Source organism: Mixophyes fleayi, chromosome 5, assembly GCF_038048845.1.
Source record: "Mixophyes fleayi isolate aMixFle1 chromosome 5, aMixFle1.hap1, whole genome shotgun sequence".
In the NCBI taxonomy this organism is placed as follows: Eukaryota; Metazoa; Chordata; class Amphibia; order Anura; family Limnodynastidae; genus Mixophyes; species Mixophyes fleayi.
Genome location: NC_134406.1, coordinates 264,213,562 through 264,240,646, shown reverse-complemented (window position 1 = coordinate 264,240,646; position 27,085 = coordinate 264,213,562). Strand labels below are relative to the sequence as shown.

At 40.8% G+C, this 27,085-nt stretch overlaps 2 protein-coding genes across 2 annotated transcripts in view; both read left to right on the top strand.

The window, feature by feature from the left end:
* KLHL38 (kelch like family member 38) overlaps positions 1 to 5,583 on the top strand; it is a 56,920-nt gene extending 51,337 nt beyond the window's left edge. Inside the window, exon 5 of the transcript XR_012692935.1 lies at positions 5,491 to 5,583. The gene's annotated coding sequence lies outside the window, so the exon portion shown is untranslated. The remainder of the gene's footprint in view (positions 1 to 5,490) is intronic.
* Positions 5,584 to 6,896: 1,313 nt separating this feature from the next.
* FBXO32 (F-box protein 32) lies at positions 6,897 to 26,017 on the top strand. Its single transcript, XM_075214031.1, has 9 exons — positions 6,897 to 7,087; positions 11,245 to 11,354; positions 11,537 to 11,586; positions 12,914 to 13,006; positions 18,176 to 18,269; positions 19,099 to 19,283; positions 19,701 to 19,883; positions 20,627 to 20,770; positions 22,286 to 26,017. The coding sequence occupies exons 1-9, from the start codon at positions 6,975 to 6,977 to the stop codon at positions 22,373 to 22,375; spliced, it is 1,062 nt and encodes a 353-aa protein (XP_075070132.1). The 5' UTR covers positions 6,897 to 6,974; the 3' UTR covers positions 22,376 to 26,017.
* Positions 26,018 to 27,085: the final 1,068 nt, after the last annotated feature.

Sequence of the window (27,085 nt, the reverse complement as noted above, 5' to 3'; positions counted from 1 at the left end):
ACCTGGCTGGATGGTAAGCGACAGAGCAATGACACAAACACCCTTCAGTTCCTAGCCCATCTAGGACATATTGGCACACAGCAGTGACAGAAAACAAAAATGCGGGTCCACCCTCCCTCCCACCCTTCGTGATGTTGGATCTTAAAAAGGAATCCAAAAATCGCAAGATCTGAGATCCGACGACGTAACAATGACATTTAGACTCGTTTTAGATTCCGAAAAAGCGCGAAAGTATCTGCCGAACTAAGCGGATCTGCTAAGTTCAGGTATGTTCGGTTCTTGGGGAACTGAGCCAGAGCATCTCTAATAGAAAAGGAGAATATGAATAGAAAATAGAGAGTGTGCTGTAAAATAATGTGTGGACCAGGTGATGTGTGTGCTACGTATGACTTTCACACTAACTCCAAGTTCATAGTAGCAAGACAGAGAGCTATTTATACATATTGTGTCCTGGGGATTAATCTTAGATTAGTATTAAGTCAGAGGTGAATGAATAAAGGAGATGTGAAGTGATGTTAGACTATGACGCTTTCTTCCGCTCACAAGTGTGAACCAGCCTCTGAATTAATTCCTTCCCACCTAGAATACCACTTTTTAGATGAAAAAAATTGCTGCTAATACCATTTAAATAATATATATGTAGAGCTTACAATGATTTGCCAGAGTTGAAGATTTATTAATGATTTTACATAGAAATGAACTGGACCCCAAGAAAATGGCTGTGGCTGGACCACAAAAAAATGGCTGCCACTCCTCTGCATTATTTGCTTAAATGCAGTGTCCTTGTTTAATATCCATCTTTTTTTTTACTTTCCCAGAGAAATTCTAGGGATAGAAATGAGGAGAGTGAGAGTCTGTGTTTCATCTTCATGCCCTACCTGCAGAACATGTGGACCACGAAAAAATGGCCGCCAGCATAATGTGTATTTGCTAGTTTGATAAAGAGATTTATTATAGTTAATCGAGCCTTATCAATGCAATACACCGTTTACGCAGCGATAGGGATTTTTTTTTGCTCTGCTCTATTTAGTCACCTCATCATCACAAGCTAATGGGCCACCATGCTTCTGCATCAGGGATCTTATTATTTATCAAGCAGTGTGGCAGGAATTTCAATCAGAAGCTGCTTGGTTATCACCAGCGCTGCCATAACTTTTACGGTAAAATAAAAATATTTTATTCATATAATAAATAAACATAGTGACATATAAAAAGTTGGCTAGACACACTATTTACAGACTGTTTACATAAAGATGCTTTCATTGCATACTGTACATACAATGTGTTTTTATACTACATCTTATTTGCATACAGTTGTCCTGTGCTAGTTAATGACACATATGTGTACTTTTTAATTCAAAGACGATGCCATGTTGGTCATCACTATCAGTCGGCATTTACACCTGACCTGTAGTGAATGAAAAAGATACACTATATGGACAAAAGTATTTGGCCACACCTGTTAATTATTGAATTGAGGTGTTTCAATCAGACCCGTTGCTAGAGGTGTATAACATCAAGCACCTAGCCATGCAGTCTCTATTTGCAAACATTTGTGATACAAAATGGATCGTTCTGAAGAGCTCAGTGACTTCACACGTGGTACTATGATAGGATGTCACCTTTGCAATAAGACGGTTCATGAAATTTCATCCCTGCTGGATATTCCACTGTCAAATGTGATATTATTAGAAAGTGGAAATGTTTAGGAACAACAGCAACTCAGCCACAAAGCGGAAGACCACATGAAATCACAGAGCGGTGTCAACGACTGCTAAGGCGCATGGTGCGTAAAAGTCACCAACGCACTGCGGATTCCATAGCTGAAGAGTTCCGAATTTCCACTGGCATTAATGTAAGCACAAAAACTGTGCGGCGGGAGCTTAATGGAATGGGTTTCCCTGACCGAGCAGCTGCATACAAGTCTCACATCACCAAGACCAATGGCAAGCGTCAGATGGAGTGGTGTAAAGCACACCGACACTGGACTGTGGAGCAGTGGAAACGTGTTCTCTGGAGTGATGAATCACGCTTCTCTGTTTGGCAGATGGGTGAGTCTGGATTTGGCGGATGCTGGGAGAACATTACCTGCCTGACTGCATTATGCCAACTGTGAAGTTTAGTGGAGGAGGGATAATGGTATGGGGCTGTTTATCAGGGTTTGGGCTAGGCCCCTTATCTCCAGTGATGGGCAATCTTAATGCTTCAGCCTACCAAGTCATTTTGGACAATGCTATGCTTCCAACTTTGTGGCAAGGGTTTGGGGAAGGCCCTTTTCTATTCCAATATGACTGGGCCCCAGTGCACAAAGCAAGGCCTACAAAGACATGGTTTGATAAGTTCGGTGTGGAAGAACTTGATTGGCCCTCACAGAGCCCTGACCTCAACCCCATCGAACACCTTTGGGGTGAATTGGAACATAGATTGCGAGCCAGGCCTTCTCGTCCAACATCAGAGCCTCTCCTCATAAATGATCTACAGAATGACTTAGCACAAATTCCAACAGAAACACTCCAACATCTTGTGGAAAGCCTTCCAAGAAGAGTGGAAGCTGTTATCGCTGCAAGAGGAGGACCAACTCCATATTAAAGTATTAGAATACAATGTCATTACAGTCCCTGTTGGTGTAATGGTCAAGTGTCCGAATACTTTTGTCCATATAGTGTATGTCTGAAAACAAGTGTACTTACGGCAAACACAGGAGTGGAATCGGCCGCTCCTGCGGTGGAAGTTTGACTACCCTGATTCTACATGGTCTCTCTGAGTCCGCCCCTTTCCCTCTGCCCTGTTCTGTCTCTCAAGTTGTAGGAAGTAAATGTCATTTGCATTCGGACATGATTTTTATGTAACCGCATTCATTGGCGTAATTTCATTTCTGAACATGATCAGAGCTATTTCACACATAATAAACTACACAAACATACATATGTCCCAACATGCATCAGGCCCAGAGAACGTAATGTCTCTTCTGGAAGAATTATTTATCTTATCGATGGTATAACACATTTGTGACTTAAAAAAAAATAGAAATAAAAACAAAGAAAATTGTTGCATATTTTGTATAGAATATACAGAAATCTATCAGCTATCAGAGTGTCTCTAATAGATCGCCCCCAGCCCCCCTCTTATACTATGCAGCGCGGGAGATAACGAGTTTGGTAATATTTAGCTACGGTCATTGTTTAAGCCCACAGTACATTAAGGCATAGATACAGATTCCTTTCTTCTTCCTTTTACACTAGCCTGTATTATTTATTTTTAACAGTAATTTATATAATGCCTACCCATTCCTTTACAGAGAATTTCATCATTTGCATAAGTCCCTAATGGTCTATATTCCCTACCTGTCCTGAATAATGAGGGGTTAAGAAAATAAATGTTGAATTGTTGTAATTTGTGAACTCACAGAATGCAAGTAAAGAATGGGTTAATCTCACACTTGCGCACCTTTGACAAGTTATATCCGGGAGAGGGGCGTATATGTACTCAGTTGATTGAAAGTGTTATTATGTTTCTATGATGTTCTGTTTAAAACATTAAGGGGGGTATTTAATTGTTGCCGTTAACGCGCTAAAACAAAAAAAAACGAGCGCTCTAAAAATATTAGCGTTAATACGGTAATTACTCGCTAAATTTTATCTCGAAATCCAGCGAGTAAACTACCGTATTAACGGTATTTACGCGCATATTAACGTATTAACGCTAATATTTTTAGAGCGCTCGTTTTTTTTTTTGTTTTAGCGCGTTAACGGCAACAATTGAATACCCCCCATATAATTTCGAAGAATTCCTGGATAGAATGGCGCTTTGAATTTGAGTCATAAATCTCAAGTAACATAGCCTGATTCATTAAGGAACTTAGGCAAGAAATTTCTTACTTACGTCTACTGGACAAAACTATGTTTGAATTCAAGGGGTGAAAATTAGTTTTCTGTTTTGTACATGAGTTAAATACTGGCTGTTTTTTCATGTAGCACACAAATACTTGATAGCTTATTTGTACACTAAAATTTAAAGTTAATATATGTGTGCTACATGGAAAAACAGACAGTATTTAACTTATCTGCAAAATAGAAAACTAATTTTCACCCCTTGAATTTTGACATGGTTTTGTCCAGGAGACTTAAGTAAGAAATTTCTTGCCTAAGTTCCTTAATGAATCAGGCCCATAGACACGGACTTCTTCTAGTGGCCTCACAGTGAAGGGGGGAGATGAGCAGAATAAGAATTCTTACAGTGTAATAGAATGGATGTTAAGGTTGTCAGTCTTTTGGGGAAACTGTCTGCATTCTTGCCATCCCCCAGGCCAACAGATTACATGAATATACAGTATGTATTATAGTTTTCTGCTGTCACTTTTATTTATTTTAAGAAACTGTTTTGCCATATATTAATTTATGTACATTTTTGATCCTTTGTATACCTTAAGCACTGTGCCATTTTTCATCACATTAAACCTCATTTACTAAAGTTCTGTCTTTCTGTTCTTAAAGGTATCACAAACTAGATAACTTCGTTTAGTTATCAACGCTAAATAATTAGATACAGGGAACTGTTAGTTTACAATAACTCTGATTAATTTAATTTGTGTTCTAGTTTGAGATACGTCTGGGGGTAACAGAAGACATCATGTAAGAATGGCAGCTCTAGAAACAAATCCTGGCGGTGGTAGAAGGTGGCATAGCATTTTGGGGGATTTTATGTTAGAAACAGCAGGTAACTGTTTTAATTTTGGCTGCTGCAGTGTTGTTGTCAGCCTGGGTGTGATCACATGAACTCTACTCACCTGCAGCTCAATCTGACACCAGCCCTGATTGGCTACTACTGGTTTATATACCTGTCAGGTTCACTGATGTTATAGTGATCACATGGTTGCTTCTTTGTGTGCATGGTAGTGAGTATATGCTGCTCTTGTCTGAGGTTCGGTTTTGACCTCTGCCTGTGACGTGACTACTTTTATTTATTTTAAGAAACTGTTTTGCCATATATTAATTTATGTATATTTTTGATCCTTTGTATACCTTAAGCACTGTGTCATTTTTCATCACATTAAACCTCATTTACTAAAGTTCTGTCTTTCTGTTCTTAAAGGATTCACATACTAGATAAGTTTGTTTGGTTATCAACGCTAAATAATTAGATACAGGGATAGACCTGGATAGATCTTTTGCTTGTGCTCCCTGACTATGTATATTGCTATCTAGATGCTATCTAGATGCACTCGTGTTTCCAGATTGACAGCTCGATCTTGCTCCTGCTCCTTCCCTTGCACTGTGTTGCTCTCTAGCTCCATTCTCTACTCTACACTGCCAAACTGTTATACTGGTGGAGCTTGGTACTACATCCTATTGCAGCTCAGTATATATTCTGGTCCAGGTGCATCCTGTATCCTTCTTGTCATAGAGATCTCTGCTCAGCATCCTGCTGCCTAGTCCTGTGTGGTGCCCGCCTACCTGAGTTACGTTATCACTACTCGAGATTAAGTCCTAGGGACACAGGCCCGGTGCTAGGATCCCCGGCGCGCTAGGCGCAATTTTGAAATCCGCCCCCCCCCAAATAAATCCGCCACCCACCCCCAGAATATCCGCCCCCCCCAAAAATAAATCCACCCCCCCCCCCAAAATATCCGCCCCCAGGACTTTCCTTACCTTAAACTCTATAACGCTGCTCCTCTCTGCAGGGTCCCGTCCCTCACTGACTGACACTGTCGGGCCCTGATGATGTCACGCCCGACAGTCAGTGAGGGGAGGGGGAGTGAAGGAGATGGAGGTGCTGTTGGAGGGGGCGGTTTTGGGCGATGGTGATCCATAGCTGTGCGGCGGCCGTGGAAGGTATGTCCGCGGTCGCCCCACAGTTTTACAATATAAAGTATATCTGCTTTTTAATCCTGTGGCGCCCTTCAGAGCCCAGCGCCCTAGGCAACTGCCTAACGTTGCCTAATGGGAGCGCCGGGCCTGTAGAGACAACTGAGTACTGGTGAACATATCTGGATCCATGGGAAAGGGGGCTGCTAAAGGGGAAGCTCTCGTCAACAACAAGTTCTGATAACTTAACTTATAGGGCAATTTGTGACATTTTTAGTATTTTTTCCACACAGATAGTGCCCTGGTTGGAATCAAACCCATGACCTCAGTACTGTGGGGCAGCAATGCTAACCACTGTGCCATCCTCTTGTCCATTATCATTTAAAAACAAGATTCTAGCTGTGACCACAAGTGCCTATGTGCCATTATTCTCAAAAATCCAAAAGAGGTGTTTTCCAACAGAATGCATTGTGTATCTGACCATCAAGATCAAACAAGGGCCCCCAAAAGCAAATTCTAGTACCTCATTTGGGGCCCGACCCACCTCTGGTCTAAAACACATGACACAAATGGTGAGAGAGGAAACAACCTTTCTGAATCATTGTTCAACGAACGTCTTAATCTAATGCACTAAATGTATTTCTATTTTCCTTGGACACAACCAACTTACAGCTTAATGACCCCTTGTTGCAACACACTGAGAGCATACAAATGACACCACCCTCTGCTGTCAGAGATCTATGCATGTGATACTGTCATTATATCGCTGTATACAAGACAGATCAGCTGCACAAGAGTTACAGTTGCATTCTCATTAAACCCAGCAGTGTTTATAGCACAATCTGAGGGGAAGGGGGACAAGGGGGGGGGTTTCACCTGCAAAAGGGGGGAGGGAAGAGGGGGTGTCCTGTGATGAGGAAGATACAATGTGACCCAGCTGCAGCTGTTGCTCTCTGCACAGAATCTGCAGATTGAGTTTCCAGTTTTGCAATAACAAAGCTGAGGTATAAACAAAGCCACGTGTCAGTACATGGGGCCGGGCCTGGGGCTTCCGGCAACAAAGCCTGGACTATAAATATCACAGCACAGTCCTGGGAACAGTAGATAGAAAACATTGCAGCAGCTGACAGCAGCGCAGCCATCAGCTGGCACAAGACAATAGCTCAGACAATGCCTTTCCTAGGACAGGACTGGAGGTCCCCAGGGCAGAACTGGGTGAAGACTCAGGATGGCTGGAAAAGGTTTTTGAAGGAACACAGCAACTTTGTCACTGACATCAACAGGTGAGTCCTGAACAACAAAATAATAACTAAATAATAATAATAATAATAAACAATGCTACTTTGTGTCACAAAATGCCCTTCTGTTTATAAACCACAACCCCATAGATTTAATTTTGGTTGTATTCAATCATGCAAAGGATCAAGAATGCGTTTGTGAAAATGACAGTGCCCCAAGAGCTTACAATCGAAATGGGTAGAAACCAAAGGGATGTCCACGGTGTTCTGTTAAACCTTTTTGTCTTTGAATCTAGTAACAGCTGGTTTGTTTTTGATACTATCAGCATGATTTACAAAGCAGATTTTGCTATCCGTGTATTATCATTGTGTTTCTGGCAATAAGTCTGGTCTTTTTGTATTACATTAAGAAGCAATATTGTTTTGGAAGAAGGATATTTGCATTGTGTGCAAGACAGGTTGTCTGTGGAACTACAAGTCTCAGCTGGTGGGGCATGATGGGACTTGTAGTTCCACAACAGCTGGAGAGTCTTGGATTGCTTTCCTTTGGACTATGCTATAACCTTGTGCCTGTAGTGATGATCTTATGCATAGGCAGTGATGCAGCACTTCTACAATCCAAGGCTGCTTCCTGTGTGAGGCTTAGAATAAGGCAATGTAAACAGTGCCATGGAGCCTTCTAGAGATCTGGATCCCCTTTGCCCGTGATCTGAGCTGGCTGTAAAAGCTTTTGGAGAGCAGATTGTTTTTGTTACTCTTAGGAAAGCATGTGACCTGTCATACCCCCGACCCCCCTGTAGATGGCGCTACACTCATTGTTGGCAATGGTCCTGGAATATGTCAAGCAGATCATGGGCTGGATGGCATTGCCCCAAATCCTTGGCAGCTGATCCTGCACTGTATACTGTGTGCCAATGTATACCCAGCACGATGTGATTGTGCAGAAACACAGAGGTTTATGTCTCCTAATAAACCCTGTATGATCTGACATTTTGCAAATGATTAGTTTAATGAATGCAAGTAGGATTTTGCTCTAAATCCATTGCATGATTGTACATGATCTTCTAATCTGTGTTGAACATATAGACAAATAATATGAATGGTGCAATAATAATATATATCAGTTGGTAGTTTTTTCTCTCCATTGTGCAGCTCCATAGATTATATTGGTGCTTTATAACTAAAATAACAATAGATTAGAATACTGTGTATTTTACTGGTGCTGAATCGCTGTTTTCAACTATTTTCTGTATTTTTCCTGCTGTGTCTGTTCTCTACTTCACTTGAGGCTGTAACGAGGAGCCAGATCATGTTAGTTGGCCTTTGTATGTCTTTCTGGCAGAACAACACACTATTTATAGACGTAAAGGAGTCCTTTGTGCCAGGCAGTTTAGGCCGTCAGTGTATTATTGACAGATGTTTTGTAAAGCGCGATGTGTGTGTCAGAGAATTGTCACAGGACATTTATAATGCAAGAGGTGATTCATTGTAAATGTGTAAGTTTAAACATGTGTCCTTACTTACCTAATAACCGTTCATCAGGATAGGAGCCCTAACAGGAACCTGTACAGAGTCTCTGGGGCTCTCTACAATGATAGGCAACCTGATACACATCAGGGGCCACATGGGAGGGCCCTCTAACCTCCAGCAAGTCCGCACGTTATCCTTAATCATAGCGATGACTTAAAACATATTTAATCAAAGAAAGAGACACCTATCTGTGATAACAACATATTAATATACAGACACTTTAAAGTAAGATAAATAAATGTTCTAAGTGATTACAAACAAATCTGAATTTAGAGCAGGACGGAGCTGGGGCCACAGGTGGAGGCTCGGGGGGGCCACAGGTGGAGGCTTGGAGGGTCGGCTGTTGCCTAATATCATACTTGCCAACATTTTTGTTTCAGCTTCCGGGAGATGCCGACGGGGACGTGGGCGTGCAGGGGGCGGGGCGCCGAAATTGCTGCGATTCCTGGTGAATCGTGGCGTTTGAACCGAATTCTGCCCAGTGAAGTGGGCAGATCAGGGAGATTGCCACACTCTCTCCCGGGAGTCCGGGAGACTCTCGCAAAATGCGGGAGTCTCCCGGACATTCCGGGAGAGTTGGCAAGTATGCCTAATATTGCTTTTCATATTCCTGAAAGATATATGCTTCTAGATTTCATGGATATGTTCAGAAACCTGAATTATGTGTTCTCTTTTAATCTGACATTAACCAGCTATACAATGTTGTAAAGTGGAGTTCTTAAGGTAATGCCTGTATAATATATATGAGATGTGAGTTGCGTTTAGTTTTTCCATGTGGGTGTAATGTTTTAGTTGGATCCCCCCCCCCCCCCCCTCTGACCTTAGTGGTCTCCTTACAGTGCCACAAAATATTCTAAATCTGTTAATCCTGCCTGGACTGACCGGAGACGACTCTTACACCAGGAGGTGACTCCTCTGCTGTGTGATCATATAGATCTTCCTTGGACCTCTTATAAGTATGTGGGGGGGATAAAAAAAAAACAATTTAAACACCAGGAGCAGCGGCCTGGCAGCCCCTCCTGGTTCCTGGAGCAGACTGTACACACTACAGAAGGTGCATTATGTTTTTTGGATGTGAAACGCGTCTGGCTCTGACATATTACTGTTAATTTGCTGTGTTACGTAAGCTATTGTTGGGCAACGTTTGGCATAACAGAGGAGACCATTCACCCACAGAGCAGGCTTTTACATGCTGTTCTTCGTGTTGGCTCTTTTCATGAATGCAACACAGGCTCCTGACACTCTTTATTCCAATCCTTCAACAAGCACAAACCGGCACCGTTAACTTGTACGTCTCCCCTGTACACAGTATTGCCCACCGTGCTCGTGCCCAGTGATGCCACTAGTCCCTGGTAAAGGGATTGGCTGCATTCTGTTCTATGTTGGGTTAGACAGCCGAATACTTGCTTCATTGGTCAGTAGAGGACTTGTACACGACAGCTGTGATGTTTGTATTATGTATCACTGCCCGGAGTCATACAGTTAGTCTGATTACTAACAGTTACTTTGTTATTTGTAAACATTCTAGCACTGTCTGTGTAACTCAAGTATGGGCCCGGCAAACGAACTTTGTTTTCATACAGAGTTATGTTGGATAACACAATCTTCTACCAGCAGTTTGACAGGAGCCTCACATCACTGCTCTGAACATTTAGATGGCTACGTGTTGCTCTAGCCCCTCCCACTTCAAAATTGCGTACACAAGTATACGCAAGAGTTGGCTGAGCAGAAATACTCTGTGCTGCTGCTAACATTATAGTGCTCTGACTGGTTACAATTGGTTCTAACCCTACTCGTGCCATCTACCTGTTAATGTGTACTATATATATATATATATATATATATTTATTTATTTTTTTTGCTGCTTTGCTCCTGGTAAAACATTCTTTACAGTATGTTTATAAACGTTCTGCGTGCTCTGTTGCCCATATCCTGAATTACTAATGAATATATAGGCTCTTTGGAGAAAATATATAAACAAGCCAAAAAAAAGTACATTAAAAATAGTTGGCGTTTCTACCTAACGATACTGAGATACTCGGCGTCAGTCTTATTAATGCTAATCCAAATGGTCTATTTAGAGGTGACAGATTGTTTTAGAGGTCAGCAATGTTTCAATAATATTACTGATGGAGAACCAAGTGAAAGCCAGTGTATAATGGTTTGACATGTTGTGACTTGTCCACATGCAGCTACATAGGATCACTGCCTTTACTTAGTCATTACCAGTTATTGGAAGAAAACATTACTGCATTTCTTGAATGCAAAACCAGCCTTTCTGCAGGGAAATATAATAATATAAAGACTGTTAAATTATTTTCATACAACAAGCTGCTAATATGTTTAACTAGAGTGTGTATATATATATATATATATATATATATATATATATATATATATATATATATATATATATATATATATATATATATATATATATATTTATAGTGTGTGGGTAACTGTCTTGGCAATGCTTCAGACAATTATCCTGTTTGTTCATGGTAACTTGGCCACTGGGGGGCGCTGTTTTATTGCAATCTGAGGGTTGTATCTTGTATTAAGTTCTTTTATATACAGTATATGGCAATTAATATAAGAATCAAGTGAAATCCCTACATATAGTGTGTATTTTAATATACGGTTGTAATTCTTATCCTCGTTGTCACTTACAGTTATTGCAACGTGGAGAACAATAAGGAGAATCTGTTCAAAAATCTAAATTACGATGTCGCTGCTAAGAAGAGAAAGAAGGATTATCTGAACAACAATACAAAGACACAATGTAAGTGGCTGATGCTGTCCTTGTCACACACTGGGGTCTGTATGAGGCGTGTGGACATTGGGGGTATCTGAGCGCTGTGAGCGACGGTCCGGTTATAATGTTTGGTTTGTTTGACTGATGAAAATATTAATTTTCCTACTTATGTAAGAAACTCTTACATCTAACTTTTGATGTCTTAACAGACTCTCATCAGGAGAAGTGGATCTATGTGCACAAGGGGAGCACCAAAGAGGTGAGAAACTCTTCTACATTGTTTATTTTTGTAAACAATTATGTTAACCAGTAGTGGGGGGGCCTTCCATAGAGTAAGGGGTGCAGTGACTCCACCATGATCCTCACTTTCTCCAACATTATATGTCTAAAATGGGAAAATCTGAAAATATGTGTTGATCTAATAAGAGCTCTGGCCAACATAGCTCTTCTGTGAATCTGCTGTTCAGTGCAACATTTGTTTTTTGCCATAACAAGCTCAGTTTTTTTTAAGACTACACGTTCCAGCGAGCCTATGGGTATCAGCAGTTCCTTCTTTATCTGTTCACAGACTTTGGGACTGATTTACAATATTTGGGGTAGCAACCAATCAGACTCTAGCTTTTAGTGTCTAACTTAATCTTCAAAGATAAAAGCTGATTCCTGATTGGTTGCTGTGGTTCAGTGCAAATGTTTCTCCTAAATTCAATGCTAGTGAATAAGTCCTATGGGGTATAGTTACTAAACTACGGGTTTGAAAAAGTGGAGATGTTGCCTATAGCAACCAATCAGATTCTAGTTATCATTTATTTAGTACATTCTACAAAATGACAGGTAGAATCTGACCAGCAGTTTAGTAAATATACCACCTAGAACAGGCCTGATCAACTTGTAGCTCTCAGGATGTTGTGAAACTCCAAGTCCCATCATGCCTTGCAAGATATCGGCTGACTATCTACTAGCAAAGCATGCTGGGACATGTAGTTTTACAACACTTTGAGGTGCACAGGTTGGCCCTACAGTCCGTGTCTTCTGCTGGTTATTGGTGATACTGGTGGTGACATCACCCCACAGATTGTGTGTACTGGGCCTTGTTACGGCCACAACACTGTTACTCCCCTACTGAAGTGTTATTACCACAGACTTCAAATGCAGCTACTGTATTCGTTTTTTAGAATAATGTAAAGTATTTGCAACAAAGTTAAGAAAAAAAAAAAAAAAACTATTTAAGGAGATCTCCACCTCCAGTGAATTCTAGTATCGGGCAGATTACTTTATTTGTATTCATATTGGATAGATCAACAAATAAGAGATACGTGTATTAGATATCGCTGTATCTACACAGCAGATCTGTTGTATTCACCTAGCAGGGGCAGGAGGGGCCGGCCCATCCCCCAGGCCAGCCCCGTGGTGGGCTACACTGGGCTAGGTCACTAGGCCAACTGCCGCCCCTCTCTGGCACCTAGGGCAATGGAAATTAGCAAATATGCCTGCACAGTAGATTTCTGTGACGGTGGAGTTCCCTTTTAACTGCAGAATTTGTTTCCAAAAATACAAATAAAAGTCATTGTAATGTTCTTCACTTCCAGCGTCACGGCTATTGCACGCTAGGCGAGGCCTTCAACCGCTTGGATTTTTCCAGCGCCATCCTGGACTCCCGAAGATTCAACTACGTTGTGAGAGTGAGTATCTATAATTTATATCGCTATGCGGGGCATTTTCTACCAAGCCGCAAGACACCTCGCCTCAGTCGGCATAACTTGGTGTGGGATGTTGGGACAAGTTTTGTGCTTGTGGTTTGTTTGTTTTTACAGCAAAAATGATTCTTATGCTTTGACACCTAATTATGCTTTCTGTATTGTAAGAATATTCTGCTGTAGTCGATGAACCACCATGATGTATTTTCTCTGGGTGGGGGTTGATATAAAGTTTACGTCCCAGCACTTAAATCTTTTGAGCATTTAGGTAAAGTTTATTGTGTTTGGGGTTGTTTTAAGACGTAATTCTGTATGAAATGACACCTATTCTCTCAATGTAGACAGTATCAGGGACACTTATGATCCCTAATGTTCTATTGTGACCTCCAGTCAGACTTGCACATAGGACAAGATCTATTTTGCTCTAGGACTTTTCTCCATAATATTTACCTTGCTCTTGGCAGAGATGACTAAAATGTAATTTACAGTTGTCGTCTTGCCATCCTGGCAGCGTCTGTGTAATCGCACAGGATTATCCAGACGCTTTTTGTATTAGTTTCAAAACCAGCAATACAACGAGACTCCGGCAGCGCCACTAACATGACACAATGTGATGGGTCACTTCAGGCTTCGTCCTTCCTTGTAGTCCTTCTGGATGCCTCCCTTGAGAACAGGCCGCTCTGGATAAATCTGGGATAAATTTGTGCTAAACAAGATGATCTTTTCCCCAAAGAATGCTCAGTTTCCCCAAAAAAATCTTTCTTCTGGTTAGTTACTAACAAAACCAATAAGACAAATTGTCTGGTTACTGGAGATGTTGCCCATAGCAACCAATCAGATTGTAGCTAATCATGTTCTGAATAAATGATAGCTAGAATCTGATTGGTTGTTATGGGCAACACCTTCACTCTTCCTTTTTAAAAGTTTTGATGTATCAAAGTTGGAGTTCTTGTGTTGCATACTAGGTATATAGACCTTATTCAGACCTGGGCGTGGAAAGTCTTTATCTGTAAAATAAATGTATCTTATTCACACAGTTTGAGACATGGTGGCGTTTAGGTCATGTAGGGATAGAGAGGGCAGCACGACACTAGCGATCAGTTGGTAGAAAATAAGTCGGGGGTCAGGAAACTTTTTTTACTTTTTACCCCAAAATATATTTAGATACACCGACGTTACCCCCTTGATTTGAAAGGAAGGGAATCATATATTATTAATTATTGGAATTAAAAATTTTATTGACTATATTCAAGATTTCTTTGAAAGCTTCAGCTTCAAAACTTCAGGTTTTGGAGAAATGATGTTGCTTCATTTTTGATACGAGAGCATCAATATTGGGGCATTTTGATGTCAGAGCAATGTGGATACAGTCTTCAGAGTCCAATCCATTTCTCTGCTTTGTTTTTTTTATGTTCGTTAGAGTGGAAAATCCTTGTTCACAAAGGTAGGTTGTTGCAAAGGCAGCAACTTTTTGACTGCCTCCTCATGTGCAATTCTGATGCCTTTGCAGCTGTTGACATCCAAAAATATGACAGATCTGCTTTGTTTTCAAATGCAACACGTGCTTCATTATTGCATCGAAGATCAAGAAGTGCCTCTGCCAACCCTTGAGGCTCTTCTGGTACAACAGCAATTTCACATTTAAAGGGGTCTACAATCCAACTGACAGCATGTGAATCGGCAGCATTACCCCCAGGAATTTCATTTTTACCCCATTTGGGGTAATTTACCCCTGTTCCCTGACCACTGAAATAATTGAAAGCAATATTATTTCTCTTTTCTGTGTATTTTGCAACCTTTGTTGTAAATTCCTGATGCACGATAACGTTTGCAAAACTGTCCTCCTGTTTAGTCACTAGAGTGTTGTCGTCTTTGGGGAGCGAACGTGTATGGAATGTGGCCTCTGTGCTGAACGACAACATTTATGAATAGGACAAACACATGTAGCGCTCACAATGTGCACATGGAACACTAAGAACAGAGAAATGATGCAGCCTAAGGATAATCTCTGCCCCACGTGTCACATGATCCAACACTCAGTGAGTCACCCTAGGTGATGTCATTCTCTCACACGCTCCTTTCTTTTGTTGCAATAACCTGGAACACTGAGGATTAAACCTTTTGTTAGTCAACCTTCTACATACAGAACTTCTGTTCCCATTTTTTATTTTTTGTTAAGCTGTTTGAAGCCATTTTTCTGTTATTCAGTGGGGAGAAGATAAACGTGAGGAATGTAATTATAGAGGAGATAAACAGACACTGAATGTAATCGCCCACCAAAAAATAAACCTATATCCCTCATTAACAAAAATAAAGAAATTAATTGGAAGTCTCTTCTGTGGGTGGAATACAGCAATGCTGACTACAAGCAACGGCTGCCACTTTTTTTTTTTTTCCAGCAATAAGGGTTTATCTGCATTCTACACTGAGCACGAATGAGGGCGGTCGGTGCAAAACAGTTTGTCGATATTGACTGTTGTTTTCAGCTTGATCCACTTGCAGATTTATTACAGCACCTACAGATGCTTTATTTCAGCCATAAGGCACAGTAAATGGGTTAGGAGTCCAGCACTATGCTGGATCCCCTCCTCTCTGATCCACGGCACTTGGGGAAAACATCTGGTGTGTGTGTGGCAGATAAACGCCAAATAATGAAATGCTGCTTAACTGATCAATACTCAGCAATGCCTGAGAACTTCTAAATGATTCACACCATTAATATTTAAGCCAAAATGAATCCAATAACACTTCCCGGGAATACACTTGCTTAAATAAATCATTGGCTTATCCAAAACCTAATCAAGCCTTGGATATATTCTACGCATAACTATTTTGTTTTAGCACCATGGCCATTTTTTAAACTTTTAATAAGAAATCCATTAAAATATAATTTCTAACATATTTATGATGGTAAATGATTTGTTTTTGCTTGTGCAGATCACACAAGTATTACTATGAATCATTGATAATGAAGAATCGATTCTCAGGGGTAAATGTATCGCGCTGCGAGTGTCCGGCGGGTTTGAATAGTGGAGACGTTGCCTATAGCAACCAATCAGATTCTAACTATCATCTTGTAGAATGTACTAAATAAATGACTAGAATCTGGTTGCTATAGGCAACATCTCCACTTTTCAAGCCTGCCGGAATTTTGATACATTTACCCCCAGGAGTTCTAGTTTTAGCTATTGGTGGGATGATGGACTGTGTTTTAGATTCTGTATTTTGCCCATTAAGATACTGTAGTGTTGACCGGGTCCCATAGTACAAAGCAGGATAATCCTCCCTTCTCCCAAGAGATAGGAATCCACCCACACAGGACAAAATTGGGATATATTTACCTAAGGAAATATTAGATGTAGTTAAACAATTTTTTTTTTTTTTATATATACTATATCTACTCTTTGTCTTTGTAGCAACACTTTTATATAGTGTTTCTCTACTTGAATAGTTAAAGGTTGCAAATATTGAATTGTAAGTCTCTTTGTATGTGATCTTAAATTATTTTTATTAGAAGTTTTAAACCATTTCCTCTCGTTCTATCTGAAGTTTGTGATTTAGTTTCGCTCCTTCAATTTTTACACATAATAATCTCATATTATCATTTAACGTGTTCCTAACAACATATTTCTCTAACTAGTCTATCTCTGAAATATCTGCCAGACCTTTCTTCTTTAGCCCACACAGTACACTGAATACACAAGTGGCATTTGTCCACTTAGGTGGGACAGCTGGGGATGACACATTCAGTTTTGCGGTGGACATCAGGCTGTAGATGGATCAATACATTGCTCCATGCGGGGTCATGTGATTACACAACAGGTTGTGTTTGTGTTCTAGAGTTCAAGTCACATGATCTATAAACCGGGCCGCTGACAACATGTAACTTGAATCGTTGCTGGAATGTTATTGCCTGTGTCAGTGCAGAGTCACTGCCAGGAATAAGGGACTGTTGTGCATCTATGCTACGGCAGCATATAGTTAATACATAACTAGATGTTGTTGTTGTGTTTTTTGTTGTTTTTGTTTTTTTTCTCCTGGAGTTTGATAAAAAAGGAGATATATTACTGAAAGAATGACTCTTTGCATTCCGAATGCAGCCTCATCCTTGTGGTGTTAGGTGGCTGGCTGTTCTCCAGCCCAGCAGTCGGGTAGTGATTGGTGACCTTTGTGTCCTCGCTCTCTCAGAGGACCCCTGGTGTAGACTTGTGTTGGCTCAAGTAGTGGAAAGGAAGGTGATCGACCACTGAGTCATGATGCTTTGGACCAAGACACATGGAGCAGGTGTGAGTGACAGGGGCAGGTGTGAGTGACAGGGGCAGGTGTGAGTCACCAGAGGACGGCGCTGCCAGGTGGCGCAGGGGTTTCAGTTATTATAAAACTATTTTCCATGTGACATAACCTTGTGCCAACGATCTGCCTGTTACTCACTCAGCTGCTATCTCCTGTCTCCGTTAGACCGGTGTGTATGCAATAAAATAATTTGCAATAGTATAGAGGGTTTCGTGTAACAATAAAGACTATTCCAGTCCAGTAAACTGCAGCCGATATTGAGGGATCAGAGAATAGCAGCTTCCGCACAACGAAAAGGCCATATCGGCAGGAATTTGGTTAGTCTCTGTATTCCACATTCAGAGGCTTCACTTCCTTCCCTGAAGATGGACTTTCTATTGACCTCTCCCCCTCTTGGGTTTTTGTATGTTACAAGGGAGTTGTAGACCTGTTTACATCAGACCTGGCCTACCTATGGCTCTCCAGGTGTTGAGACTACAAACCCCAGCATGCTTTGCCAGTAGATAGTCAGCCTGTAGCTGGCAGGGCATGCTGGGATTGTAGTTTTTCAGTACCTGGAGAGCAACCGGTTGGCCAGGCCTTGTGTGCTGAACTCTGTGTCTCGCTAATATCTCTTTCCTAGTGATTATTTATAAGCTGCCTTTTCATGTACATTAGTTTGTATTGTGTTAGTTATGGATCCAACTTAAAACATATTTGATAACCTGGTGGACATGACTGAAATATTCTGTATCCCACAGCAACCGATCAGACAGTTCTTCTCCTTTATTTGACAATATCTGGTTGCTATGGGTTACAGCACTCGCTTGTATGACTATGTACATAATTCATTTTGGGATTTATTTATTTTTCTCTCCTCAGCTTCTGGAGTTGATTGCAAAGTCCCAGCTCACGTCCCTGAGTGGCATTGCCCAGAAAAATTACATGAATATATTGGAAAAGGTCGTCCAGAAAGGTACAGCGTCCGCTACAATCCCCTCCCCCCCCCCCCCCCCCGGCTATGAATGTCTCTGCAGCAATGTTGTGTTTAGGATGTTTTCACTGGTTGGAATCCAACCGCCCCGAATTGGGCTAAATAAATATTTACCTTGGGAAAAGCTTTATATATAAACAGTCACCTGAAATGTTACAGACGTTCTCCCGCTGCCAGGAATAACACAGCCAGGCTTGACGTTCACTTATATTTGGGAATTGGAGATATGAAAGCAACTGATGGTAGAAAATCTGGAACACACGTTTACAGCGACGAGCTCCAAGATGTCTTTTGTTTCTCACTTCAGAAAGAATCATCGCTCAGACTCGGGCACAATTCTTGCCGCATCATTTTATAAAGCAGCAATAGACAAACCTGATACACTTTAGGGGCCTCCTGCGTGGCCCTCTAACCTTCAAAGGGCCACACATTACCCTTAATTTCAGTAATATGTTAAAATAAATACATTTAATCAAAGAAAGCGACACCCGTCTGTAATAACATTTTATACAAGGTATAATACACATCTGAAGGAGCTGGGGGCCACAGGAGAAGACTCAGAGGGCCACAGGTGGATCTAGGGCAGCGTATTGCCCATCACTGGTATAAAAGCTTGTTTGTAACGGTGGCTGCAGCTTACCTACTAGTTTATTGCTAGTGATCTCATTGAGCCATAAGGCAATGTGTGCCTCATACCTCGTTCCTAGAGAACCGATAGACTGTGTGAATATTGGTCCTGTTTGTATATGTGACGGATGCACTTAGTCTTAATGACTTAATCACTGTGTCCCCTCTTCCTTTCTCCTGTCAGTTCTTGAAGATCAGCAGAACATTCGCCTGATCAAGGAATTGCTGCAGAACCTCTACACGTCGCTGTGCACGCTGGTCCAAGGGGTGGGCAAGTCCGTCCTGGTGGGCAACATCAACTTCTGGGTTTACCGGATGGAAACGATTGTTGATTGGCAGCACCAGCTGAACAACATCCAGATCACCAGGGTAAGATGGAACCAGGTTACGTGTAAAATGATCCTTATGTGGAGATCAACCAGAGATCTTGTTTGGTTCTTGTAGTTGTGTTTTTAGTGTTTGTTTGTTTTTAGATGTTAAGAAGAATTCAAGTTTGTGTTTTTTTTTTTGTTTTTTTTTTAAGCTTATTAATAATAACGTGTTTATAAACATGACCTAAAGCCTGGCACGTTTGTCCCAATTCGGAGGGGGGGTGCAAAGGCAATTCAAGGGTGTAAAGGGGGGGGAGGGGGAGGATTGAGACAGCCTAACCCCTCAGAAGTGTTAAAAATCTGTTCTATATTTCTGATATGATGCTTCAGTGTTTTGTGCTGGAAATCTCCAGTGTCGTGTTGGGCAGTTCTCTGCATTCTTCTGAGCTTAACACATTGTCTCTTCTATCTTTAGCCGGCCGTTAAGGGAATGACCTTAACCGATCTGCCCTTGTGTCTGCAACTCAACATCATGCAGCGGTTTGCAGATGGGAGGGACATCGTGTGCTTGGGCCAAGTGTCCTCGGATTTGCAAGGACTGAGCGAAGACCGTCTGTTGTGGAAAGAACTGTGCCACTATCACTTTACAGAGCGACAGGTAACCACACACACACGGCATCTCACGGCGTTACGTCAGACATGACAAAGCCTGGCCTGTCCTCTGTAGCTCTTAGTACATTACCAGATCTGCTCTGTACAGTGTGTTCTCATTAGTGCTTCATAAAACAACATTTTCAGACTTCTTTGGAAGCAATTATTGCAGATTTACTGGCTGTGCTCATCCTGGGATTAAATCCAATTAAAGATGATTCGGGGAGTTGCACCATAGTATCTCCTGCAGTGTAAAAAAAACTCGTCCTCAACAAATCAAAGATGTTTTCTCAAAAAACACTCTATAGACAGGATTGTGTCCCCCTTTCAAACTGATACATAGAAGTATTTTAAAATACAAGTGTAATCTGGGTGCAATCTCTACTCTCCTGCTTTGACAGATGTCTGTGTGACTTTAACACGCTAGTTTCCCCCTTTATTAAATAAATACACCTATTAAAAATCTACAATTGAAACGTAGACACTCTAAAAGTCTAAATATACGTAAACCTATTACCCTCAATTCCTGCGCTGTAAGAGAAATGTCAGCTCTGCAAACTAAGCTGGACTAGTTTCAGGCGAGGACGGAAGGGGCATTCGCTCTAGGCCGCCTTTTAAAACAATGACCATTCGTCTTGGGTTTTCTGAGCACAAATAATAATGTAACTACATTTTGTGTGGTTCTAATGATCAAATTTTTACATGCAATACTCTTTTTTTATATATATTTTTTGATGTTTTTACTTTTAGATTCGCAAGAGGCTTATCTTATCAGATAAGGGGCAACTGGACTGGAAGAAAATGTACTTCAAACTGATCCGCTGTTACCCCAGGAGAGAGCAGTATGGGGATACGCTACAGTTCTGCCGACATTGTCATATTCTGTCCTGGAAGGTGAGAAGCAACTTGTACTGTCGTCTTATGGCCCGGAGCTTATTACCGTACAAATTTATGTCTTTATATTCCGAGTATCCTAAAATATTTTTATTTTTTTTAGGGGGAGGGGGGGACAGTTCTTTATATCACCTATTTTTAAATAAGCTTTTTTAAAAAAGAAATAAAAAAAACTATAGCTATTTATGCTGCTTTCTGGGTAAAAAAAAAAAAAAAGAAGCATATATTAAGGTTGTTTGTAACATATGTACTTGTGAGCTAGAGATTTCAGTCAAGGTATGCAGTGAGTTTGAGAGGACAGTGGTGTAGATTCTCCTCTGTTCCTTGTTCACGACAATACTACTTGGCCGGCATCCAGGACTAACTAGTCGTTATTGTAAGATTGTTATTTTTACCTTTGTTGCAACAATGTTGCTGCACTCAGTTTAGATTGTTGAACTATATCCTATATGAACCATGAACGTAAAGCTGACCTTTCACTGCAGCTCTGTAAAGGAAAATTTATTTTCCATCCCCGTTTCAGGCAGCTTAAGCTCCACTGACAACTTCTGGGCAGTGTGTCAATGGGATAATGGAATGTTCCCCCTTGATGTTGTATAAAAGTAAACACAATTGAAATATATTATATTAATGACTTTTATGGGGAACATTGTCGAAAACTAAAGGGTAGATTTGATTAAGCTTGTAAACAGGAAAAGTGGATGTGTTGCCTATAGCAACCAATCTGATTCTAGTTATCATATCACAGAATGTATTCGATACATGATAGCTAGAATCTGGTTGCTATGGGCAACACTTCCAGTTTTATTTTTTAATAGTAAGAGTGACACCTGCTGGCTATAAAAGGGTATTACCAACTTGGAAAAAAATCACTATTTGCACTTGTCTGGACTTTGGCAACCAGTGGCTCTTCAGGTGTTGTGAAACTACAAGTCCCAGCATACCTTGCCAGTTATTGTCTAGCCATCTACTGGCAAAGCATGCTGGGGCTTGTAGTTTCACAACACCTGAAGAGCATGGGTTGGCCAGACTAACACTACTCTGTTCAAACCTGATGGCATCTGGTGTGTGATGCTTGATTGGGGGTGTGGAGGGATGGGCTTAGACAGAACTGCATTTCCCTAGACCAGAGGTAGGCAACCTGCGGCTATCCAGGTGTTGTGAAACTACAAATCCCAGCATGCCTTGCCACCTATCTGCTGGATATCTACTGGCAAAGCATGCTGGGACTTGTAGTTTCACAACACCTGGAGAGCCGCAGGTTGCCTGTCCTAGACCATCACAATGAAAAATCTGCAGAACAGATAAGTGCTAGATACACGCTGCTAAACTGTATCTAGCAAACAATTGGACATAGGCTAGCGGTGGTTTGCATAGTAAAAGTTTATTTTTAATTTAAAACAAAGACTAAGCTTCATAGGATTTCAGACTCAATAACTAGACTTAACTGATGTGTTCCATTTCTTTTTAACTCTGATTTCCTACCAAAACCTAACTCCCGATTTCTCACCCCAGGGCACAGTGCACCCCTGCACAGCAAACAACCCAGAGAGTTGCCTGGTCTCTCTATCGCCACAAGACTTTATCAACTTGTTCCGGTTCTGAACCTGCTAAACGAACGTTACGGACTGATTTAGACATTTTCGTGGCTGAACTTAACCTGTAAATATTGTAAATTTCTCAAATGACTTTTAGCCACTGATTTCAGCCTGTGGAAATGCTGGTGTGAACTATGACAATTTCTGTGATACGGTTTCACAAGAGAACCTTGGGAAGACTGGAGAAAGTGGTCGGAGCAGAGTGAATGGATCTGGAAACGAGAGGCTGGATTTTTCCCAGGATATCTTCCATTAACGGCTTGTAAGAATTTGGGCACACGTGAATGTCACAAGTCTTACCTTAATTGGAAACTGCTCCAGAAGAGCTGTTTTCGTTATTTTTACTGCAAACTGTGCTATTCTTTAGCACGCCATCCGTAGAACTGCTTATACACCACACGTCCCGCTACCTCTTAATAATCCTTCACCTTAAACCACCGGATGTCGCCCACTTCCTAAATGACGAAGCACTGACCAGTCTTGTGTGAAGGAAATAAAAAAAAAAAGGGTAAATAATTTTGTTAGGCTTTGCGGAAGGTGATGAAAAGATACATTTCAAAAAACTTCAAACTTGTATTTAATGTCGTGATATGAGAAAATGATTCTGAAAGTGAATTATTTGGATGTGTTACACTATGTAATCTATTTTATTTTTTTTGTGTGTGGCTGTTTTCTGTTCTTGCATTGTGTTTATTGATCCATGGTTTGGAGGTGGTCTTTTAATATAGAGTTTTAGCAGTAAACCTTTTCTCCGTGTCTTATCCTGTTTAAAGGGGATGCTTCATTTCCATACAGAGAACTTACAGAGCACTTTTGGCACAAATAGTATGTATATATTCACACAAATGCACTTTTTTGTTTTTTAATATATATATATATCTGTTGTATATTGGGCAGGTAACATGCAGATTTCTGTACATTTTACAATATAAGAGTCTAAGCTGCTGGTTGTAGACTGTGTACCTGCAATGTATCGCCTGCTTCTGGTAGATGTGATTTTAGGACAACATGCTACTTATGTTAATCTAGGAATTGCTGAATGACACTTGTACGACTAGGAGAGGCCTGGCTAACCTGTGGCTTTCCAGGTGTTGTGAAATTACAACTCCCAGCATGCCCTGCAGCTTATTAGCTGTCTGGCTAATGTCAAAGCATTCTGGGGGTTGTAGTTTCACAACATCTGGAGCACCCCAGGGTGGCCAGGCCTGGTCTAGGAGATGAAGGGACAATCTTTCTTATAGAACCATACAATCTATGGGATTGTAGTAGAACTGTCCATAACCGGATTTGTGGGAAGGGATCCCTCTTTTATAAAGAGAGTTTATAAAACTTAACGTAGTTAAAGTATATTCCAAAAAAAGCACTTATTGGTTGGTTTAACCCTTAAATGGGGGTCAAGCAAGCTGTGGTTCACTGGCTGATGGCTGAAGTCTCAGTACAGCCTATAGCAGCCCTGCTGGGAAATGTAATTACAGATCTGCATCTGTGTGGTTTTGTTTGGTACTTTTATTAGGACTCTAAATACCAATATTTGTTAAATTGGTTACTTAAGTTTTGAAACTTTGATCAAGACAACACTAATTTATCCAACTACCTTGCGTTGAGTACTGTTGCATTATGCGGACTAGACAGCTTTGGCCCGTGGGGCACAATGTTGGGAGCCATCTCCCGTTCGCCGCACCAGTGAATGGATGCCGTACGCAACTGCCACTGGTGCATGGGGAAAATAATAGCTGATTAGGGTGGGGGGGGGTAAAGGGACAACTAATGTTTCAAAAGGGATTTGACATGCCCCCATCATGATGTGACTACACCCCCAACACGAGATGGACACTTTCCTGTCCCAATTCCTGGTGCTGTTGAGAGATATGAATTGTCTATACTGCAGTCTAATGTGTTTGTGTTTTAATTGAATTGACAATGTTGACTAGTTGCTCTAGGTGGGCAGCCGGGCAGGTACCCGTACACACTAAAGGCAGCCGTTTTGCCAGCTGAATTGGTATTCACGGGAATGCAGCCCATCCTCACGGAGGCATGAGCCACAAAGTGCAGCCTTTCTAGTCACCGGTTTCTAGTGAACTGCTTGGATGCGTTCTCCTGAAATATAGTCTCTAACCTGATATGTTCTAGACCAGTGGATCTCGCCGGCCAACCGTCCTGATTTTTGTGGGATAGTCCCAATTTCGAGCAGCCCGAATGGACATATATTGCCAGGACAGGGGTCCTGGCATGAGTAGATCAGTGTTTGATCTCAACGATTGTGCCAGCTAAAGCGACAATGTCAGCAGACATAACCTCTGCTGTAGTGTTGTGTGCCCACGGGCTGGCGATGACTTCCATTGGGGATCAAACCCATAGATAAGAGACTAAGATACATCTGCATAATGATTGGAGGGTGTTGAGCGCTATCTCTTACACAGTACATAGGGAAGAATTTGAAATAAATTTATGGCCACTGCTGACCTTGCATGTCATAGTTATGTTCCTCCTCTGTGAACATAGCATTATATCGATTGACTTGTTATGTTGTGTTGAGTGTTTGTGATGTACTTTTTTTTTTTTTTTTTATTCTCCTTGTGATATGTTGCTACACTACATTTAATTATGGTACAGTAACAGCAAAGAATGTGACAGTATTCAAATTTGTATTCTTTTCTGTGCTTTTAAAGGTCATTCTCCAGGAATGGCTCTTACTCATCTCTCTATAGGTGTCACCTGACGAGATTAATTTTTTTTTTTGTTTTGTTTTCTTTTTTGTTCAGATTTTCTATGACCTGATGTCACACTTTACCCCTGGGGCTCCTTCACTAGTACGTGCTGGGAAAATCCCATGAAAACTAACATGCACTTTAGTGATGTGTTTTTTCCATTTTAACCAAAACAACCTATTGTACTGGTAGAACATATTAGCGAATGAGAATTGGGTTGTATTGCATTCTGAAATTTTAGAAATGGTAGGAAATATTTAACTCTTATGTCCTATTTTTAATTAGCTTTTTACGCATTTATGAATGCGTAGAAAGTGGATAGGTGTGTACGAGCCCTTACTGGCAGAATGACATGCTAGTGAACTTTATTTAGTTTATCAGTTTCAAGTTCATTTTAGTGAACCTAAATTAAAAAAAAAATCTTTCCCTTTTTTTTTTTAAAAGTGAAAACTTATTTTTAACAGTATTTCAGAAGATCTGCTTCCATTTGTTGCAATTTCTCTTTTCGTCTGTGCACTTTGTAAAATATTTACTTTGTAAAGGTTTCAAAAAAGAATTTACCATTGGAGCTGGGCAGCGAGTGATAAAGGGATTCTCCCACTTTGTGAAAAGCCGCACTTGCATTTTCAAATGTAAAACTTTTACATGTATCTATTTATGAATGCTACAAAACGCGTTGGCTCATAGGAGTAGATCTGTACATATTATGGAAGCGTGACCGTGTTAATGAGGACAAGCAGAAGGACTTGGTTCTTTTTATTAACCATGGCCTTGTTTCCTCACGTTCTAGTAAGTGGCAGATAACTGTTGTGTGGGAAGATGGTTTACTGCTGTGTAGTTATGATAATGAGAAGGACCATAAAACTGTTGACTCGCCATGACCTGTGAAATTTTTACTGTATGCAATTCATACACTGCAATAAAAGTGACATTATGACAAATCTTCCATTGCTCTTTCATTTATTTTCTGCTGTAGTCCGTTTGATAGTCCATTTATTGTCCTGTTTACTATGACTTTTCTATTGACTATCTAGAAAGTACTTCCAGAATTAAACACTAACTTTGCATGTCTGGTTATGTCAGGCTCTCTCGTAGCGCTGCTAGTGTGCAGGCTCTGCTTAGTATCAGCAAACTTGTATGTAAACATGAGTTGGTTCATCTAGAAAAGTTTTTACCCACATATGTTCACCTCAAGATGTGTTGAGCTCAAAATGTAGCGTTTGCGTCAGATGTACGTTGGGCATAAACAGTTTGTATACTCGCGTCCTGTGATGGCCTAGCGATGGCATTAAACACAACATAATATTATAAAGAAGTGTCACCATCTGCCCGAGAGAGAATATTGTCTTAACATTGTTGGTGATAAACGTGAAAGTTACATTTTCAATATGAAATGTAATTAAATACAAACCTTTTTATTTAATTGTTCCCTATTTCAAATATCTAATGGATTAGTCCAAATGGAAACATCCATTCCGGCGAATAGACGGCCACCACTTCATATATAGCGATACATAATACAATAGCCGCGTACTATGTCACTTATCAGTTGAAGTCCATAAGCAATCAACCGATCCGAAACGGCTAGATAGCATTGATCATCGTTGTCTTGTGTTGTACCCACAATCTATTCACCTACCAAAAGGTGACTCTTGGACCCTAATGATCTTACTCAGACTACGCTTGCCCAGCCCCATGCCACCTCTCCGAGTGTAAGGATAAACTAAATACGGACAAATGCCTTATTGGTGCACTTCGGAAAGGAGTATCACAAAAAATACATGTGTTGAACTATAAATACACCCCAAGGTCTGTACAGAGTTTCCTCCTCATTTATTTATATAGCGCCACTAATTCTGCAGCACTGTACAGAGAACTCGCTCACATCAGTCCCTGCCCCATTGAGGCTTACAGTCTAAATCCCCTAACATACACACAGAGACTAAGGGCAATTTAGTAGCAGCCAATTAACCTACTGGTATGTTTTTGGAGTGTGGGAGAAAACTGGA

Coding starts and splice junctions, on each gene's coding strand:
- FBXO32 (XM_075214031.1), top strand. CDS start 6,975: ATGCCTTTCCTAGGACAGGACTGGAGGTCCCCAGGGCAGAACTGGGTG. Junction 7,088..11,244: donor TTTGTCACTGACATCAACAG/GTGAGTCCTGAA, acceptor TGTCACTTACAG/TTATTGCAACGTGGAGAACA. Junction 20,771..22,285: donor GTCATATTCTGTCCTGGAAG/GTGAGAAGCAAC, acceptor TTCTCACCCCAG/GGCACAGTGCACCCCTGCAC.